Here is a 15,776-nt window from a genome sequence, read left to right on the forward strand (position 1 = left end):
TGCTGGCCACAGTACTTGTCTGGATTGGATAGGTGAATGCTCCTTCAATGGAAGCTGCAGGTTAGAAATGGAACATCGGGCTCTCATGGCTTTGTTTCAAAAGATGGCTCACTATTGATCCTTTCACAGTGGAGTGGACTCTGCCTTGCAAGAGGGAACACTGTCTATGACAGGATAAATTCTAAAATCAGAGAGATTCTCTAAAAGTACCGTTTTGTACAGGTGTCAGGAACAGGATCTCATGGACAGCTTGATAATTTACAACGTGCACAAAGAGCTGATGTCTGTGCATCTGTCAATGTTATTGTGAAAAATCTGTCTACGGGTAGCACTGAGTCCTCAACAGGATAGGTCCCAGTAACATTTTATTTACTAGGAGACCTACTATTTTATGATTTGGATGAAATATTGTCATACCTAGTTTTTTTGTTTTTTTTAAGAATGAACTAAGACAATGACATAATTGCTGACAGGGTGGGTCTTTCTCCTTTTTAAGGCAAGGGGATTTCTGCTTGACAAGAATCTTTTTGTAAAATTGCATTCCTGTAAATCCTGTGCTCTCTGCACCTCCTTCATTCTAAATTAATCATTATGTGTCAATCCTAATAGTTGTAGCTTGATTATTTCATTATTTCAATAACTTTTTGCTTTGGGCACCTGCACACCATGAGATGCTCTCATGCTGACTTTGTGGCAATGAGTGATTTGATGAATGATTGAACAGAATTCTTGTCAATCTACGTTTTTCAATATGTGAGACTGAGAGACGGAGTGACAGAGATCTGGCTTTTCCTCTCTCCTGGGGCATGCTGAAGCTAGTCTTTGAGTGTCTGAGACAGTTTGGTTATTTTCTTTATTCGTTTATTTATTAGGTTGAAAGGTATCACAGAGAGAGATGCTGTACTTAGCTCACTGTCATATAAGAAAAGACAGGCAGTGAAATATATAAACTGCACAAGCCTCACAGAACAAGCAAGGACATAGTAGTCACTTAGGATAGACAGGCACATTTCTTATTTGGCTCTGGGATGGATGCATGAGAATTTGCAATGTCCTGTTGGAGAGCATTCCAGTGGTGTGGCGGAGGAGAAAGGTAAACCACCAGATTGTAGATGACAGGGCAAGCGGAGTGGAGTCACAAAGAGTGGTGAACCTGAAACGCAGAGAGGCAGTGATGGTGTGCAGAGAGAGACAGACAGAGATGATATCACGTTGGAAGACCTAGTCCATAAACAGGCTTGTGGACTAGGGTGAAAGATTTCTAAAGGGCTTTGTTGCTAAATGAAAGCTTGCTTGAGTGGTGCCTCTGGATAGGTGTGGGCGCAGAGCAGGGTAGCTTATACACAACCCTGTTGGCACAGCTGGAAATGGTGTCAGGGGGCAGGATTCAATGGAGCAAGATGCTGAGTTGAAGACTATTACTTTAGTCTAGCACTATCAGGAAACGACAGGTACAAGAATGTCAGATGAGCGGCATCAGAGATGGGAACGTGTTTTGAAGGTGTAAGCAAGCAGCAGTGTTGTCGAGATGATGAAGAAGGAAACGCACAGAATAGCATCACAGTGAGCCTCCAAGGTTTCTAGTAGTAGTGTTACTATAATATTACTAACTCCTAAAATAGGTTTAGAAACCGATTACGAATCACAATTGGGAAGTGGCGTGTAGTGGGTGTCCCATCCAAATTACGATAAAAAATCATCGAACACTCCTGCCCACATTGGGAAATAGTCAATTACCTATGCAGCTTATGACCTGCCAGCTACATGGAGTTCACACTGAAAAGTAAATAATTACAAAAAATATGAACACACTACACAGCAGCATACAGCTTTATGGCACGTAAAATAGAGTAGCATACTTCTATAACAAATCAATTTTAACAGAAAAATCAACCACGCATTTATTTGCATTACACCCATACTGCCCCTTCTCATAAGAGTTTACAACAGAACATTTACAATAGTGAGAATATATAATCAGAACAGAAACAACAGGACAAACACAGAGGAGAAAAAGAAATAACAATTACAATTCTTTGACCCCAAAGTTGAGGTGGTAATGGATTCACAAAATGTAGGGGATCCCCATTTGACGCCTTTCCCATGTGAACTATGGTAAAGGTTTCAACGGGGGTAGGCAGTGGTTCAGGGGACCACTGCCAACTCTCAGAGAACCCCATTAAGGAAAGCGGACCGTTTGAAAAAAATGATTTTCTTTATTGAAAAATCAATCACAGGCATGATGATGGTATAGGAAGCCTTGCAGGCCAGCCTCCCTGGTATTATAACCAATCGGAGTGAGTGATCTACCTAGATAATGCTGAGTAGGTAGGTTGGACTGAGAGCCTCTCTGAGATGACCTATTAGAACAGAGGTTGGTATGCAAAATACGTTTCTGTTCACAAAATGTAGAGTGGCAAATTGCAACTGCTTTTTGATAACCAGAAATATAATATATCTGGCTCCAAACAAATTCTCTATTTGACGCATCCTGGGGTATAAGATTAGATCAGTAGGGGACATAGAAGTCATTTTTCTGTTTCTGTTTTTGAATGATGAAACTACGGTCTTGCCTGTCACATTTGTGTTGATGTCCATCGCAGCTCCTTGTCCCACCCATTGTACGCAATTATGTTTGTAATGGATTTTTAGCACATGAACCTAGCTAGCCTCAAGGCAACAGGCTCTGTACCTGGGATAGCTTTTACAATGTAGTGGTTGTAATTAGGTCAGGAAGAAGTAAGGAATTTGGAAAGTGACCACATAAGTGGCGAGTGATTGTAGGAGAATGTGCCTCTGAGAAAGCGACTGTGGTGTTCTCTTAAGTGGCATGGTATTGGGTGAACAAATTAGTTTGTTTTCAATTCTTTCCATAACTTGAGTACTAAGCTTGCCTGCCACATGTAAACTCAGATGGTCTTCTGGATTCTGGTCGCGTAGCAGGACAACGTTTTGCGTCTCATCTTTTCCTTTCTGCTTTGCCTCATTTCCATTCGGAGATAATGATGCTACGTGTGGTCAATGTTCATCCTGAGGTATTGTTCTAAGTGGACTCATTTGGCAGACCACCACTTTGCGCCTACTCTTACCCTGTGCCACTCTGAGTGTATCTTACACTTCTTTCCATTTCAATTCATGGGCAAGTTAAACATGTAGAGGTTACTGCTTTCTTCTGAGGTGAGTCTAGAGACTCCCTCATATCTATTTACATTTGAATGTTTATTGCGAATGCCCCATGGAAGTTTCATCTCACTGGACCGTGCCACGAGCAGCAGCATTATGCTCTTGCTCCAGTCTTGCTTTGTCCGGTCTTGCTTGCTCCAGTCTTGCTTTCTACCTATATTGTCTTGCCTTATGACCGGTAGTCCAAGCCTAGCCCATTGTGCTGTTTATAATCCTGTCCAGTGCACTCTTGATTAACAAGCCCAACATGTTAATGGGTAAGCCCTAGCCTTATTGACTTTTATGAGGACCTGACTGCATTTTTGGCCATTCTACCACAGCCTGGCTAATTAATAGAGCAATTTAATGGTAGACAATGCCCATCAAAACCTGTATTGACAAGAAGTAGCCTAGGAGCAGACGGATGGAGCTCAACTTTCGCCTTGAAGACTTAAAGATTAGGTGTAGCTTTTGTAAAGACACTCACAGCGATCATGATGGTGTTCCAGGAGGTGGAGAAGACGTCTGTGGAGTTGTCACCTCGGTAATTCTTGTGCAGCTCCCAAAGGAAGTATTCACTAGTAATCTGTGAAGGAAAGATAAAGACATTTTCCCTTTAAACTGCATTAATGAACAGAGCCAGCACCAGCCGCGGCAAGTGCAGGTTAGAGGGGTGGGGAGGTGTTGCCGGGTGGCGGGGGATTTCGACAGACGACGACTAGGGAAAATTAACTATTTATTTAATTTTCCCTCTTCATCGTCCGTCGAAATCACCCCCCACCCAGCCCTCCGCCCCATCGCTCTTACCTGCACGGGCCATGGCTGGCCAGCACCACAGATCTTAAAGAAGCTGAGCCAAAACAAGCTTGTGAATAGACGTGGGATACCCAACAGATTTGGGGCTAATACTAATGGTGCCAAGTACATGCCATTCAATGATTCTCAAGTGGAGAAGAGCAACACATGGCTGTTGAGTCAAAAAAGGCCAGCGGTAGGGCAAGTGACATCACACACACTTTAACACCAGTTGATATCACAGAATGGTGACTTACCCAGCCCGTAGCCCTCTCAAAAGCCTCCTAATTACGGATTACAGGCTAGGGGATGATACATAAAAATGGAAACTACAGAAAGTAGCAAGCATTGGCAAAGCCAATAGCTCTCCCCTATGCCAGAGCTGTTGGATTTGCCAATGTGTTTCAGCCATGTTGTACACCAGCGTGGCTGCTGTTCAGCATGGCTAAAGGTTAGTAGCGTAATCAAGGTGTCGTGTAGTGGAGTTGAGTGACATGAAGTTGAGTGGTGTAAAGTGGAATAGTGTGGAGTAGACTAAATTTGAGTGTTGCAGATTGAAGTGATTTAGAGTGGAGTGTGTAAAAAGGAGTAGAGTGGAGTGTCATATAGAGGACTGGAGTAGAGTTCCATAGAGTGGATTGCCGAATAGTGAAGTGGCATATAACAGAGTAGTGAAGAGTAGAGTAGAGTGTCTAAGAGTGGAGCGGTGTAGAGTACAGTAGAGTTCAGTAGAGTGGCACAGAAAGGAGTGGCATAAAGAGGAGTGGCATAGAGTGTCGGAGACTGGGATGGAGTAGAGTAGAGTAGAGTAAAGTGTTGTGGAGTGGAGTAGAGTGTCATAGAGAAGAGCTGAGTAGAGTGTTGTAGAATGGAGTGGCATAGAGTGGAGTGGCATGAAGTGGGACAGAGTGTCCTAGACTGGAATGCAGTAGAATACAGTAGAGTAAAGTGTTGTGGAGTGGCGTGGATTGTCTTACAGTGTCACATACCGTCACAAAGTGTCATAGAGTTGAGCGGCATAGAGTGGGGTGGAGTAGAGTGGAGTGCTGTACAGCATCATAGAGTGGAGTCGAGTAGAGTGGAGTGGTGCAGAGTGTCACAGTGTAGAGTAGTGTAAAGTGGAATGGCGTAGAATAGTGTTATAGAGTGGAGTGGCCAAGAGTGTAGTGGTGTAGAGTGGAGGGGCTTAGAGTGGAGTAGAGTGCCATGGAGTGGTGTAGAGTGTAGTCTCGCAGAGTGGCGTTGTGTTGTAGGGTGGAGTGGTGTAGAGTGGAATAGAGTGTCACAAAGTGGAGCGGTGTAGACTGCAGTGGAGTAGAGTGGGGTGTTGCAGAGCAGAGTATCATACAGTGAGGTGTCATAGAGTGGAGCGGCTTAGATTGGAGTGGGACCGAGTGGAGTGTCATAGAATGGAGTAGATTGGAGTGGCTTAGAGTGATGTAGAGTAGAGTGAAGTAGAATGACGTAGATTGGACTAGCAGCTTAGAGTGGAGTGGGACCGAGTGGAGTGTCATAGAGTGTCATAGAATGGAGTAGATTAGAGTGGCTTAGAGTGCAGTTGGGGTGGGGAGGGTGGGGGGTTGAGGGGTTTTTGGGAAGGGATATGTGTTCTTTGTTCTTTGCTTTTGTTTTCTCTTGCTTGCATAGTCTTCATCTCCTTAATGCTCGTGGGTGAGGGTGGTAATGGGTTCTACTACGGCTCTAACTGTGCTTACGTTGTGGAATATATAAGTATCGATATGATGATGCAACCTTTTGATGCCAAATAGCTCAATTAGATCTCCGTTGGGAGTATGTAATATGGACAGATTGAAGATATTATCCTTTAACGTTAAACGTCTGAACCAGCCTGTCAAGAGACAAAAGATTTTAGATTATGTAAAGAGAATGAGGGGCGATATTGTTTTACTTCAGGAGACGAAGCTTGAGGCTAAGCAGTTTTACCACCTGAGGAATAAATTTTATAATGAGGTTGTGGGTGCTGAGGCTGTGAACAAAAAGAATGGTGTTTTGATACTTGTTGCGAGGAAATCTAAGGTAGAGATCTTGTCCTCTGAAGCGAGTGTAGACGGTAGGTGGGTCACGGCCAAAATGAGTAGGGATAATACAGAGTTTTATGTCACTAACATATATGCCCCCAACACTAGCGATTTGAATTTTTGGAACAAACTGAATAAGCACCTTGAAACTATTCCGGATAATGCGGTACACATATTAGCTGGGGATTTCAACCTTCCGATGGATGCAACTTTAGATAGAGACTCACGCTGTCCCTTCAAATCAAATAAATCACATAAAGCTTTTCTCAGTTTGTGTCAACGCTTCAACTTGGTGGATACATGGAGGCTCCAAAATCCCACTGGGAGAGATTATACTTTTTACTCTTCCCCACATGACTCGTATTCCCGGATTGACTTTATCCTCATAACACAGAACGGCGTCCCTAGATTAGAATCTACTACCATAGAACCTCGTGTATTGTCTGATCACTCGTGCATCTCCTTATCAATTGCTAATGTCAAACCATCCTCTCGTCAGACATCTTGGCGTTTGAATGATGAAATCCTAAATAGTGATAAGCACCGGTCCACAATACATGAGGCGATCTCTTCCTATGTCTGGAATCCCCTCCCGCACATGGATTCCCTCCCACGATGCCACTTCCGTGAACCTGGTGCGCTTGGAGGAGAGCGGACTACAACTCCCAGAATGCCCTCCGGCAACAATTGCCTCATGGAACTCAAGAGTTCTGGTTACATAACACCAAGGGTAACGCCTAGTTTTCATGTTATGCAACTCAAGAGTTCTGGTTGCATAACACCAAGGGTAACGCCTAGTTTGCATGTTATGCAACTCAAGAGTTCTGGTTACATAACACCAAGGGTAACGCCTAGTTTTCATGTTATACAACGCCGAGAGTACTACTTAAGGAGAAGATCACTGGGACTCGGCGTCGGATATTCTGATCTTTGCCGGAGTACCTGGTTGAGGTACACGGACCAGTTGGAGAGTGGAGCGGCGGAAGGAACATTCTAAGGAGCGGAGGAGAGGTGCTGGCGTGTGCTTCCTGCCCGTGTCCTGTCCCGTTCTGAGAGCCGTATTCAACGTCATTGGGCACAAGTACCGTTGGTAGAGCCGAAGCTCCCAACGGCCTGACAATTTGGAGAAATCGAGGTTGGTGCGAGCCGAAGCTCCCAACCCTCGTTACTTGGGTGAACACACGCTTAGAGCTAAGACGCTATCCAGGAGGTGTTTCCGCGTCTTAGCCATCGACACTCGTAGGAGAACTGGGATAGGTAGAGCGGCTGCTCCCATCCATTCTCTGCACCACCTTGGGTATCATCACTTAAACCCGGATACAAGAGACGCACACTAGGAGGTGTTCCCAGCGTCTTTGTGTTGTGGCAGTACTCTGGGGGAAACTGGTAGAGCGGCTGTTCCCAGGTGGTAGAGAGCCCGGCCGGGTGACTCCCACGTGCCCCCCGTATATTCCACAACCTTGGAACTACCCTTCACAGCGGTCGAGTGGCATTGTCGGCCACTGCTTAGCACTGTGCCCTCCGTTGGAGCATACCGGGACCGGTGTGCATGCGGAGGACGGTTAGAAGAGCTGTGAATGGGTATCGTACTTTAACTGGTGATTCCAGTACCGGTATTCTTTGTTGTCTGTAGTTGTTTATCTGTTTATTAAATCCTCCTTAACCTCCCTTTCTCTGGTCCGTTGTCTGTTTGTCCCAACCCTGAGAAAGCCAGGACGTTACATAATATCCGACCTCTTCCATAACTATCTCCTGGTTGGGCGAACGACATGGCCACGATTGAGGATGTGTTGGCCGTCTTAGCCGCGATGCAAATCGAGCTCACCGCTTCCAGAAAGGAAACAGCAGACGTTAAGGCTAGACTGGACGCTCTGCAGAACGATCCGCTACAGGCGGATGCCTCTCACACGGCCACGGCTCCTGCGGTTGTGGTAGAGATGCCCGTAGCCATTCCTTTGGCGACACCAGAGAGGTACAGCGGAGACCCCAACACAGTGCAGGTATTCCTCACTCAAGTAGCACTGCATCTGTCCTGCAAACCAAAGGCCTTTCCGACCAGCCAAGCCAGAGTGGCCTTTCTGATCTCGAATCTTGCTGGGAACGCGGCGCAATGGGCAGTCCCACTGGTGAGCAGGGACGACCCTATCCTATGTGATTGGGGAGCCTTCCGCGAGGAATTCTTGAAGGTGTTTGATCGAAGGGCGGACTCGTATACTGCCGATCGAGAGATGTTGGAGCTGAGGCAAGGCAACAATGATCTGGTGCAGTACCTTAATGCTTTTCGACGGTTAGTGGCCGAAACCAAGTGGCCCATAGCCAAACAAACCGCGCTGTTTCACCAGGGCTTGAGCGAAGAGCTCAAAGATGTGGTAGCACAAATCGACCCCCAACCCAAGACATGTGAGGGCTTGATCAACCTGGTGCTACGGCTGGACCATAGATTGAACGAAAGAAAGGGCGATCACAAGAGGAAAGGGAAAGCGCTGCCATCGTATGTTTCGATGGGTGGCCCTGAGACCAACTCCTCCACCAGGACAGAACCCATGGACATAGGAGCTATAAGGGCGAGCCTTACAGCCACTGAAAAAGAATCACGCCGCAAGCAAGGCCTTTGCCTTTACTGCGGAAAAAAGGGGCACTATGTACGCGAGTGTCCAGCCAAGCCAAAGACCTCACGATACCGAGCGAACAAAACGGTGACAGCAGTGGTGGACGCACCGGCGGAAAACTGAGGGACTCCGGGTCTAGGGAAGGGGCATCTTGGAGTCACACCCACATCCCTTCCATGTTGAGCCTGAATCAAAAAGGGCGAAGACATTTGTTTATTACCTTACACGTAGGAGTGCAGGACCAGTGGATACCTGTGGTAGCCATGGTTGATTCAGGAGCCACAGGCATGTTCATGGACTACAATGAAGCACGGAGACTGGGTCTCACTCTCCTTCCCAAACAGATACCAGAGGAGGTGTATGCAGTGGATGGGAGAAGTCTGGTGACCGGACCTATTGGACAGCACACAGGAGAAGTACCGGTGAGGTTCGGAAAACTGCATAACGAACGTATCGATTTTAGCATAATCAGAGCCCTGCAGTACGGGGTCATATTGGGTCTACCCTGGCTCCAAAAACATAACCCAACGGTGGATTGGCCTACGCATCACATTGAGATGACTTCCCCGTTTTGTGAACAATGGTGCGGCATGCGGCAGGACCCCCACGTAGGTGAGGTAGGCGAAGGGCACACGGTCGCCACGGCAGCAGAAAAGGCCGTAAAGCTGCCCAGAGTGTATCACAGTTTCGGGGACGTCTTCGATGAAATCCGAGCGGAGGTGCTCCCTCCACATAGACCGTTCGACTGCCAAATCGACCTGGTTCCGGGGGCTAGCGTTCCAAGCGGCAGACTGTATGCGCTCACAGAACCCGAAAATGTACATCTACGGGGATATTTGGATAAGTTACTAGGGCTGGGGTTCATCAGGCCGTCGAAATCCCCTGCCGCATCGCCTCTCTTTTTCATCCCGAAAGCAAATGGCGAATTGAGGGCCTGCGTGGACTTTAGGGCCTTGAACGCGATAACCATAAAAAACCGGTACCCCTTGCCTCTCATAAGCGTTCTCCTGGAACAGGTAAAAAAGGCCCAAATATACACAAAGCTTGATCTCAAGGGGGCATACCATCTAGTGCGCATGAGGGACGGTGACGAATGGAAAACCGCCTTTAAGACCAGGTTCGGGCTCTTTGAGTACCTCGTCATGCCGTTCGGACTATGCAATGCCCCTGCCGCCTTCCAATACTTCCTCAATGAGGTGTTCCGGGAGGTATTGGATATCTACGTGGTCGTTTATATAGACGACATACTCATCTACTCCAACTCAGAGGAAGAACACGTACAGCACGTATCCGCGGTTCTAAAAAAACTGAGGGAAAACATGCTATACTGCAAACTCAGCAAATGTGACTTCCACGTCACATCAGTGGAATTCCTTGGGGTGATGCTGAGCCCCAACGGACAGGAGATGGCGGAACGCAAGATCAGAGCGGTGGAGGAGTGGCCGGTGCCCCGAGGAGTAAAGGAAGTCCAGAGCTTCATAGGCTTCGCCAACTTTTATAGGCGTTTTATTGAGGGGTTTTCTGCCTTTGTTGCCCCGATCACGCAACTACTAAGGAAGTCTCAGGAGTTTGTGTGGGGACCAGAAGCACAAAAAGCATTTGTGGCCCTCAAGAAGGCCTTCAGCACCGCCCCGGTGCTAGCTCACTCGAATCCGGAATTACCCTATGTGGTAGAAGCGGACGCCTCTGATGTGGCGCTGGGTGCCATTCTATCTCAGAGGAATGAGGTGTCGGGTTTGCTCCATCCTGTGGCGTACATGTCTCGTAAATTGAACGACGCGGAACGCAATTACCATATTGCGGAGAAGGAACTACTCGCAATAAAGGACGCATTTGCTGAGTGGAGGCATTTGTTAATGGGGGCCAGACACGTGGTTACAGTGTATACGGACCACAGAAACCTCCAGTTTCTGACGGCGGCGCGGCATTTATCTCCCCGTCAAATGAGGTGGATGATCTTTTTCTCCGGTTTCAATTTCCACATCACATACCGACCCGGTACGGAGAACAGGAAAGCGGACGCGCTTTCGAGGCAATCGAATGCCAGGGATCCGCAGCCGGTTGCCGAACATTCCATCATCCCTCCAGGAGTTGTGATAGGGGTGATTCAACCACAGACGTTCCTCAGGGGGGTCCAGAAGGGGACCCATACCTTCATGTGGCGGAGGTGGCTTCACAGTCACAAGGAGTGGCAGATGAAGGACGGGATTCCGGTGAAAGGACGATGTATGTTGTTACCCACGCCTAGGCTTCGAAAACAGGCCTTCACCTGGTGCCACGTGTCTCCCTGTGCCGGCCATCTGGGTGTCGAAAAGACGGTAGCGAGCCTAGGACGGCAGTTCTGGTGGCCTGCCATGAGAACAGACGTCCGGAATTGGTGTTCATCATGTACCGTTTGCGCATCCATGAAATCGGACCACAGAAGATCGCAAGGACTCCTCCAACCCCTTCCTACACCGACCAAACCCTGGGAAAACATATCCTTGGACTTCATTGTCGGGCTACCAAAGGATCAAGGAAAGACGGCCATACTGGTGGTGGTGGACTATCTCACGAAGATGGGGCACTTCCTCGCTTGCAAACAGGTACCTTCGGCAGGAGAGCTGGCGTCGTTGTTATTGAAGAATGTAGTGAGACTACATGGCCTACCCAACGTGATCGTGTCGGACAGGGGGTCTCAGTTCACGTCGCACTTCTGGAAAACTTGGTGTTCGGCGTTACACGTCAAGTCTGCCATGTCCACGAGTTATCACCCGCAGACGGACGGCCAGACGGAGCGCCTGAACCAGTCGCTCAAACAATATCTGCGTTGTTTTGTAGAGCAAGGGAAGGATGAGTGGGTGGACCTACTTTGGATCACTGAAATGGCGTACAACAACGCCACACATTGTTCCACCAAGGCCTCCCCTTTTTATAGTAACTACGGCCATCATCCCCGGTTCTTGCCGTTTCTGCACCCGGTCAGGGAAGACAGGTTGCCGACAACAGCCAAGAGGGTGGCCCGCATCAAGGAGGCCTTGATGAGTTCTCGAGTTGCCCTGGAGGAGGCTAAAGCCACGTATAAAGCCTTTTCTGATAGGAGGAGAAGGCCTGGACCGGTCTACAAACCTGGAGATTACGTCTGGGTCTCTACACGGCACATGAGATTCAAGAAAAGTAGCGTGTTCCATCCCCGCTTCATGGGCCCATATAGGATCCTTCGATGCATCAGCCCGGTGAACGTGAAAGTGTGCCTGCCCCAGTCCCTGCGGATCCATCCCGTGTTCCACGTTTCCCTCTTGAAACCCGCGAACGCGGTGAGGCCTCGTACGCCGGTGTCGGTGACTGTGGATTCGGAGGTGGAGTACGAGGTGGCTGGTATCTTGGATTCCAAGTGGCGCAGGGGCAAACTATGGTATCTGGTGGCATGGAAGGGGTACGGACCCGAGGAGCAGTCATGGGAACCTGCGGCGGGGGTTCACGCTCCTCGTCTGGTATCGTCGTTCCATCGTCGATATCCTTCCTGTGCTGGTCCTGATGGGGGGCGCTGATGGGAGGGGGATGTACTGTCAGGAATCCCCTCCCGCACATGGATTCCCTCCCACGATGCCACTTCCGTGAACCTGGTGCGCTTGGAGGAGAGCGGACTACAACTCCCAGAATGCCCTCCGGCAACAATTGCCTCATGGAACTCAAGAGTTCTGGTTACATAACACCAAGGGTAACGCCTAGTTTTCATGTTATGCAACTCAAGAGTTCTGGTTGCATAACACCAAGGGTAACGCCTAGTTTTCATGTTATACAACGCCGAGAGTACTACTTAAGGAGAAGATCACTGGGACTCGGCGTCGGATATTCTGATCTTTGCCGGAGTACCTGGTTGAGGTACACGGACCCGTTGGAGAGTGGAGCGGAGGAAGGAACATTCTAAGGAGCGGAGGAGAGGTGCTGGCGTGTGCTTCCTGCCCGTGTCCTGTCCCGTTCTGAGAGCCGTATTCAACGTCATTGGGCACAAGTACCGTTGGTAGAGCCGAAGCTCCCAACGGCCTGACAATTTGGAGAAATCGAGGTTGGTGCGAGCCGAAGCTCCCAACCCTCGTTACTTGGGTGAACACACGGTTAGAGCTAAGACGCTATCCAGGAGGTGTTTCCGCGTCTTAGCCATCGATACTCGTAGGAGAACTGGGATAGGTAGAGCGGCTGCTCCCATCCATTCTCTGCACCACCTTGGGTATCATCACTTAAACCCGGATACAAGAGACGCACACTAGGAGGTGTTCCCAGCGTCTTTGTGTTGTGGCAGTACTCTGGGGGAAACTGGTAGAGCGGCTGTTCCCAGGTGGTAGAGAGCCCGGCCGGGTGACTCCCACGTGCCCCCCCGTATATTCCACAACCTTGGAACTACCCTTCACAGCGGTCGAGTGGCATTGTCGGCCACTGCTTAGCACTGTGCCCTCCGTTGGAGCATACCGGGACCGGTGTGCATCCGGAGGACGGTTAGAAGAGCTGTGAATGGGTATCGTACTTTAACTGGTGATTCCAGTACCGGTATTCTTTGTTGTCTGTAGTTGTTTATCTGTTTATTAAATCCTCCTTAACCTCCCTTTCTCTGGTCCGTTGTCTGTTTGTCCCAACCCCGAGAAAGCCAGGATGTTACATCCTACCTTCAGATTAATAAAAAGGGGGACACGTCCGATCTCATTAGGTAGGATGCCTTGAAAAGTACCATAACGGGAGTGTGTATCAAGATTAGGTCAGCAATGAACAAAAATTATAATGCGAAGTTGGAGGCCTTGGAGACCGAAATTATGAATCTAGAGATTAGACAATTAAACGATAGGGATGATATGTCTCTTGCTGCGTTGGCGAATAAAAAATATGAATATAATAAAATAGTTAGCGAGAGAGCGGGAGTCTGGCTTGATAAGGGTAGGCGATTTAAGCTTTAAGATTTAAGCTTTGTGAGTCTAATAAGGCAGGCAAGTCCCTAGCCTCGTACTTGAAGTTCAAGGTTCAGAAGAACTCTATTAGTGTCATTAAAGATGCATTAGGATCCTCGCATTCAGACCCAGACAAAATAACAGAGGTGTTCAGAGTATTCTACGAAGACCTTTATGCAAAGAATAAGGCGGTGGAGGAATCCAGGATTAAGGAGTACTTAGACGAGTGCGATCTCCCACAGCTTTCTGCTGAGGACCAGGTCAGTCTCAATGGTCCAATTAATGCTCTAGAGATAGAGACTGCAATTAAACATCTAAAAATAGGGAAAGCTCCAGGCCCTGATGGGTTTACGGCGAAATTTTATAAAACCTTTCCCTCCCTTTTGGTCGAACCCCTCCTACATTTATTTCAAGATATTAATAAATCTGGTGAGGTCAGAGGTACATTGGCAGAAGCAATAATTGCTGTACTTCCTAAAGATGGGAAAGACCCCTCGCTACCGAAAAATTATAGGCCAATTTCACTGATTAACATAGACTGCAAGCTTTTGGCTATGATACTCTCCGCTCGCCTCCAGAGGGTTCTTCCCCAGTTGATCCACCCATCCCAAGCAGGCTTCCTTAAAAACCGGTTGTCCAGTGACAATACAAGGATTTTGGCGCATGTATTAGAAAAAGCGAAACTCCTAGGCAACTGCAGCAATAACACTAGATGCTGAAAAAGCATTTGATAAGGTTGATTGGTCCTTCCTTCAAGCAGTCCTACGTAAATTCAACCTAGGGGAATCATTCACAAGACTGGTAATGTCCCTATATTGCTGTCCTTCGGCAAGAGTTAGGGCGGGTGGATCTTTCTCCTCCCCCTTTTGTTTACAGCAAGGTACGCGACAGGGATGTCCCCTGTCTCCCTCATTGTTCTTGTTGGCAATTGAACCGTTCTTATATCATATAAGGAATGATCCCAAGATAGCTGGTGTACCGTTTGGAGACTGTACTGTTAAATTAACTGCTTACGCGGATGATGTGCTTATTGTGTCAGAAAGAGCGGATGAGGCCGTACCTGCACTCATGACTGATATTGAGGACTTTTCCAGAGTCTCTGGGTATAAACTCAATAAAGACAAAACGGAGGTCAAACTTCTGAACAATGTTGGGGATAAAGGGATTATCGGGGACTCCGGTCTTACATGGCAGCCTCGGTGCTTTAAATATCTGGGGCTAGACTTTGATAAAGATTTGATCTCTACGCTGAGAGCAAATGAAGACTTGACCCTTAAAAAGATATCTACATTGCTGGAGGGTTGGTCTCCAAAGTTTCTCTCCTGGTGGGGCAGAGCGGAGATGCTCAAAATGATGTCGACTCCGTTGGTCAACTATCTGGCCAGCATGCTTCCTATGACGTTCTCGAATACTTTTGTTACCAAGGTGGATCAGCTGTTTGGTAATTTTCTGTGGCAGTGCAAGAAAGCCAGAGTCTCACTGAAGAAGCTGCAATTAGCAAAAGATAAAGGTGGCCTGGGTCTCCCCTCCTTCAGGAGCTATCAGACAGCGTTTCTGTGCAAACAGGGTGCTCAGTGGTTGATAAAATCCCCTGCTTATACACCACTATGGGTTAATATTGAGGAGGCGCTAGTAGATCACGCGCCTTTGGAGGCCCTTCTCACGATGGACCTGTCACATCTACCACACTCCAAATATATCATGCTGAATACTAGACGGGCTTTGCTTAGACTCGACCAAACACATAAAACAAAGTTGACATTCGCTAGGTCATCGTTTATGTCCTTGTGGAGAAATGCCCATCTCAAATATAATGGTAGTAGACTAGTCTGGGAGTCTTGGTCCAAGAAGGGCATTAATTTGGTGAAGGACTTGTATGATGATAAGGCTCCACTGCCGTTCTCGACCTTGCAACAGAGGTATGATCTTACCCCGATGGATTTTTATGACTTCCTAAAAATCAAAGCGATGCTGACCGCGCGTAATTTCTCTCCTTATACTCCATGGTTAATACTTCATATCCCAAGTCTTGTGTACGCTGGACACTTCGTGTCGAGGGTGTATAAACTGTTATTGCCTTTACCCATGACAAAACACAAAAGGGTGGAATCAATATGGGAGGCTGAGCCAAATCTAACAGGCATAACTTTTGACTGGGATGTGATCCATAAGTTGGCCCTTACACACAAAGTCTCACCCATCCTATTCCAAACGAAATACATGCTGCTCAACAGGGCTTTTTGGACGCCTGA

The 15,776-nt window shown here is 47.7% G+C and overlaps 1 protein-coding gene across 1 annotated transcript in view; it reads right to left on the bottom strand.

The window, feature by feature from the left end:
* Nucleotides 1–15,776, bottom strand: part of LOC146866685 (tetraspanin-18-like) — a 311,267-nt gene that overhangs the window by 40,562 nt on the left and 254,929 nt on the right. Inside the window, exon 5 of the mRNA XM_085614475.1 lies at nucleotides 3,650–3,748. Within this exon, the coding sequence (XP_085470601.1) occupies nucleotides 3,650–3,748 (99 nt within the window). The remainder of the gene's footprint in view (nucleotides 1–3,649; nucleotides 3,749–15,776) is intronic.

This window comes from Triturus cristatus, chromosome 1_2, assembly GCF_964204655.1.
Source record: "Triturus cristatus chromosome 1_2, aTriCri1.1, whole genome shotgun sequence".
Taxonomy (NCBI): domain Eukaryota; kingdom Metazoa; phylum Chordata; class Amphibia; order Caudata; family Salamandridae; genus Triturus; species Triturus cristatus.